The sequence below is a fragment of the Anopheles coluzzii genome, chromosome X (assembly GCF_943734685.1).
Source record: "Anopheles coluzzii chromosome X, AcolN3, whole genome shotgun sequence".
NCBI classification, from domain to species: domain Eukaryota; kingdom Metazoa; phylum Arthropoda; class Insecta; order Diptera; family Culicidae; genus Anopheles; species Anopheles coluzzii.
In genome coordinates this window covers 9,516,940-9,522,665 of record NC_064669.1, presented here as the reverse complement: position 1 = coordinate 9,522,665, position 5,726 = coordinate 9,516,940, and the positions used below count along the sequence as shown (strand labels likewise).

Sequence of the window (5,726 nt, the reverse complement as noted above, 5' to 3'; positions counted from 1 at the left end):
TTTGAGTCGTGTTTGAGAACGCCTCACACACCTTCGCTGTTGTACTGCCGATGATGTTGATGTCATCCGCGAAGCCAAGAAATTGGAGAGACCGGTAGATGATCATGCCGCGGATGTCGTGATCTAGCCCCGCGCCTCGAATGACCTTCCAGAGCGGTGTTAAAGAGCAAACATCTCCAATCAGTCTCCACCAGTGCCTTAGACCCCTGTGAGATTCGAACGATTCCGACATCAAGTTCGACCTTATAATGCACCCCATTCAGGGTGACCTCTAACAGCCGGATCAATTTCCCAGGGAAGTGGTACCGCTCCATGATGTTCCATAGCTCAATCCGGTAAATGGTGTCGTAGACCGCCTTGAAGTCGATGAATAGGTGGTGCGTAGGCCGATCTCTACACTTTTGGAGGATCTGCCGTAGAGTAAAAAGAACTTGTGGACTTTTTTGCACCTACCCCTCCCACTGATGGCATGCTGCTTGCCGTACGATTATTTCTAACATTTGCAGTCGAAGTTGATTTTAGATTATATTGATTACAAAATACAGGATTTTCCAGGGGTTCTCATAGTTGTAGGACACTTCCTTGACTCTTTCCTATTGGAAGTGAACTTCATATGTTGGAAATCGAACTCGGAGGCACCCTTTTTGGACAGGCTCGTTGGAAATTCCTAGTGGATTTGTCCATCATGGGTGCTATAGAGTCCGATTCCCATAATATTATGTTTATTTCACTAAAGAAAGAGTTAATAAAGTGTCCCTATGACAGCTATGAGAATTGATTGAAAAACCTGTAATTTTTTGAGTAATTTTCGAGCATTTGTTTTTTTTTGCGCGATCGTCTAACCGTCTCGACAAATCGCGTGTACGCGCCTCTCCATTTCAATCCTTGCAGCCGGCAGCATAAACGCGCAAGCCCAGCGAGCTGCCAAACGCGACCCCGCTGCTGGTATCAAAACAAAGAAAGGCTTCGTTGTGTGCGGTACTGTTGGGGAAGCAGCAGCAACGACCAACCCAAAACATACCATCCCAAACCCACCCATCCCACCCATCAACTCCACACTCAACAACGCAAAAGGCCCAACCGAGTGACTCATCCGGCAAAGGAGCGCCCCCCCAGGAGTGTAGTGTTGCAGCGAAATGTTTTCCTTTTTCAAGAGCAAAAAACCCAGCCCCACACAGGTGCCGACGGAACCGATCCCGGGCGCTGGTTCGGCGGCCCACCACCATCAGCCGCCCGCCGCGGACGATTTCATCTTCATCGAGCGCCGTGGCGGCGGTCCGGCACAGCCCGCGGACGAAACGCTGACGCCCGGCGGTACACCAGGCGGACCGGCGGCCGGCAGTGCCCTGTACCCGGCCGTCCCGGAGCCACCGGGCGGAGCTGGCGGCGACGCGGTCGGCAATCCGGTGCCGGTGCGGCAGCGCAGCGACGAGAAGGTGGCCGGCAACGCGGTGCACGGTGTGCCGTTCCGGCTGTCGGCGGACATCGGCCAGCCGGCGGACATGGAGATTACGCGCATCCAGGCGAACGAGATACTCACCTACATCGGCCGGGTGATGTACGCGCCGGACTATGACTTTAGCCTCGAGCGGAGCGTGCTGCAGGACTAGGAACGGGTGGGGGCGGGTACCCACACCCACGGAACGACGAGGCGCGGGGGATGTGATATTGCTGCTAGCTTTGCTGAGTTGGGGCGAATGGGGGGAGGGGGGAAGAGGGAGGGGCAAGGATCGTAAATGGGGAAATGGGGAAGCTCCTATTTTATAACATATTCGCCTTCCCGACGTTGACGGGAAGAGACCACTGTTGCTGCTTTGTTATATGCTGACCAAATAAATGCTTACGTGATAAAGGTTGTTCTGCGCCGAACTGCGGCCTCAACGATGTTGTCTCGGCGGTATAGTAGACGTGAGAAGCGCGGAGCCTACGCGGGAAAAGGTAGACCAAGAAGGGTCCGGAGTAAGTCGAGACAGTCTCCCATATACGTCCGTGTCTTTTAACAACTTGTGGCAAACTTTAATCAAGGATCTTGCATAGTTCGTAACAAAAGCTTGTCGGTAACATGCCTTGTAAGCTTCCAAAAAGGGTTCAATATCAGAATTAATATTAGCAATGATTAGCGAAGATTCTACACATGTACCAAGGCATCCTTAGGCTCTGCAGGTCGGTCTGGTACTGTGGGTTTATTCATAATTTGATTCGATTGAGTGATCCGGTCAGGTAAAATAAGTCTAGCGATCATAAGAATAGGTCACAACGAAAATGGATTAACTTGACTGTCTCTGATTCAAACTACATTTTTCGATACCTCAGATAATACACATAAATCCTCCTCCGGTAACCCGCCAGCGTAGTTTCATTTCAGTTCATTTCATATATTACTTTCAATATGTCTGCCTCTGGCGTTGAAGATACATTGCTTAAAATTTAGCTGGCCCTATTGGTACTAATCTAATTGGAACTAAACTAAACTAAACTAAGGGAAAGTAGAAAGGGATGTAACAGCATGGAAATCCATAGTTAAAGGAAAATAAGCAGCGGATAAGAAGAACACATTAAAAGTAATCAAATAACGAACATTAAAAAAAGAGAAAAATAATTATATTGTATAACATAAAGCCGGAACATATTTTAGAAATTAAAATCACGGTAATGTTCATTGAATTGACGCAAACAAAATAGCTACGTGTCGTTAGTGCCAAAAGATGTATTGCGGAAAGGTATTGCAAGGGCAGTCCGATTTCTTAAACACCTGGAAGGAACACCAACTAAGCTGGGAAAGCAAGTCTGATAAATGACACACATGCTTTAGTTCGTCTAGATTCGAGGGTGTTAAGATTGAATAATATGCAACGATCACTGTATGACGGTAATGTGGTTGTGGAAGAGGCGGCGATATAATCACCTAGTGAAGCGCTTTTGCATACCTTCGAGTTTGTTATTCCAACCTGCCCTGTTTGTACAGAAGACAACAGAAACATAGTCAACAATAGGACGCACTAGGAAACAATGCCTTAAGGTACCTCAAATCGGTGAAGCCCGAAGTCAAGCGAAAAATATTACCAAGGTTTGAATAAGCTTTTCCGATGTCCAATTCAAGACGACTATCGAGTGATAGGCCTTTCGATTTAGACACTTAAATCTCGAACACATGACACCCTGCTGATAACAGTGATATTAAGAACATAGTTGTGAATAAGAGGGGAATGACTACGACACAGAACTCTAAGAAGTTTGACGCACACCAGGAAGAGAGGGAATTAAGAGATTGGAGTGTGCTGCAACCATCCGCTTGCATCACAGGAACAAATACATTAATGTCGTCTGCATATAGCAGGTGGTTAGGAGATGGAAGAATTAAACTAATGTCATTTATGAATAATAGAAACAAGAGGGGACTTAGTACACTTCCTTGAGGGACACCGGAGGAGTTGGAAAACGGTAAAGAAAAGGACGGTCCGTACTTTACATGAAGATTTCTGTTAGAGAGGTAAGACCCAATCTAGTTAACGAAAGACGTAGATATGCCTAATTTAGAGAGCTTCATCAACAGTTTATGAGATACTCTCTCAAAATCAGATTTGAAATCTGTATACACTGTATCAACTTGGTAGCCTGTATCCAAATACGTGAAAGGCCCACTGAAGATGAGCAAGGCTATTGCGGTTCGGATTAGTGATGCGTAAGGTTAACTAAAATTCAGAGTCATCTCCGAACCGACTCTGGAAGGTAGATGCAATGATGCTGTCGTAGCAACAGCGCTATTCTTGAAAACTTCGGACTACGCCAACCGACTGCGAGTTCGGACGACTCCGGACGACTCCAACTCCAAACAACTACAACTCCAGGCGACTCCAACTCCGGAAGATTTTACCAGAGTCGAAATCAGACTTACAATAACAGAAGTCGGTTCGAAGTCGTGGGTGTGCTGTAAAGAGCAAATCAATAGTTCCGATGTAGGCAATGCATGCCTTGGAATTTTGTTACCACAGAAACCACTTCATCTGAAAGAAACTAAGACACATTTCCAGCACGAATATGTTCCTCTGAGACATTGACATCCATCTCCGATGGGTACCCGGTGTCTTGAGGACCTTCTGAGGACCCAATCTGTCCTCAAGCATTGGATTTTGGATAGTACGGGCTGAGTCCTGTGAGGATCGGGATAGCTACGAGATCTTTACCTGTGAACCGAAATGAATATCGGGAAGATTCCAGTAGGCTTATCACAGCCGGGATGTCATGATAGTACCCGAATTCCATTGAATTGAGTGGATGATGCGGATAGATCACTATACCTGCACCTGAATAAGCGAACACATCGTCGGGATCTAATTTATAAGACTTTTATTAGATATTCTTGTTTCACGCGTTTCACCGTTTTTTTTTGTTTGTTTTGTTCTAAATACTTCCCATACAACATATTTTAGGAGTAGTGCATTACAGTCTTCTTCGTCTTCGTACGATCACCGCTCCGCTACACCTCTTACGCGTCTCGGCTCTACGTTATCTCGGGTTTTTTTTTTCTCTCTCTCTTTCTTTCTTTCTCTCTCTCTCTCTCTCTCTCTCTATCTCTCTCTCTCTCGTTTTATTTAGTTCGCTGTGTCGCTCTATGTGTCCCTCCCCTCCCCTGGAAAGCCTTCACCCCTCCCCACTTGCCGTCTTGATTGGGTGAAGGTGCATGCCACGGTGCGGCTGTATGTGGATCTCTGTGTGTGTTATAATGACATTGGACCTGGCCGAACTTGGCAAGACGTTTTTCCTGCTTGCTCGCCATCTTTATAAAATTCACTTCCCGCAACTTCCTTTCTCCCTCTCACACTGCTTCCTTCACTGTGCCTGTTGGTGAAAGTGATGAATGTGTGTGTGTGTGTGTGTGTGTGGGGTGGCTGGAGGCGGGGCGGGGGAGGGTATGGGGGTTTATGAATGAGGATGATCTTGCTACACCAAGTATAGTAATGTCTCTTATATGTATATAATTATATATTTTTCTATCCAGTCATCAGATTACGAGGGCATTGCTTCATGATTGGTATATTGTATACTAAAAACTATAGATCTTCCGATACTGTCCAACTGCCCAGCGCGTCATCACACGTGTGCGCATTGAGCGATGGATGCGTGCGTCCACCTACTCTCGAACTGTCGACTAATTTGATTTTACTATTCGTACAAAACTCCTTTTTCTCTTTTTATCTCGCTCGAACTTCATTTTTTCTCTCTCTCTCTCTTTCTCTCTCTCTCTGTCGGCTTATAAGTATCTGCAATTGTTTAAACATTCATGCGATTATTATCCACCGGTTTTGCTTTACCGTTTTGGTTGCATTCTTGACGCTGCTAGTGTGCTTGCCCGGGGTGTCAAATGCACTATACGCGAGCGTTAGTGTCTCCCCCGTGTGTCAGAGTTAGTACAGTTCACGGGCGGCGGCCGTGTGGACAGAGCCCGTTGTGTAAGATCACCTACACCTTAGCAGATCCTACACTAGCAGTGGAGAGCAGCATTAAAAAAGCTTGTTTTTTGTTTGGATGGAGAGGAGGCTAGAGTGTTTAGTAGTAGTAATAGTCTTTATAAGAGTAGTAGTAGTTGTAATAGCAATATTAGTAACACAAAACGAAAAAAAAGTCATCTTCGATAGTGTTTCCTTTTTAAATGTCCCTCTTCCTCTCAGCGTTTATCCCGGCTTTGTATGTGCTGTTTTTTTATCCTTTTGCTTGGTTTTATTTTC

The 5,726-nt window shown here is 46.0% G+C and overlaps 1 protein-coding gene across 1 annotated transcript; it reads left to right on the top strand.

Moving 5' to 3' along the window:
• Positions 1 to 948: 948 nt before the first annotated feature.
• Positions 949 to 1,869, top strand: LOC120956675 (uncharacterized). Its single transcript, XM_040378348.2, has one exon. The coding sequence runs from the start codon at positions 1,137 to 1,139 to the stop codon at positions 1,608 to 1,610; it is 474 nt and encodes a 157-aa protein (XP_040234282.2). The 5' UTR covers positions 949 to 1,136; the 3' UTR covers positions 1,611 to 1,869.
• The last annotated feature ends 3,857 nt before the right edge of the window (positions 1,870 to 5,726 follow it).

Bases quoted from the DNA above. Each gene is read 5' to 3' on its own strand.
- LOC120956675 (XM_040378348.2), top strand. From the start codon at position 1,137: ATGTTTTCCTTTTTCAAGAGCAAAAAACCCAGCCCCACACAGGTGCCG.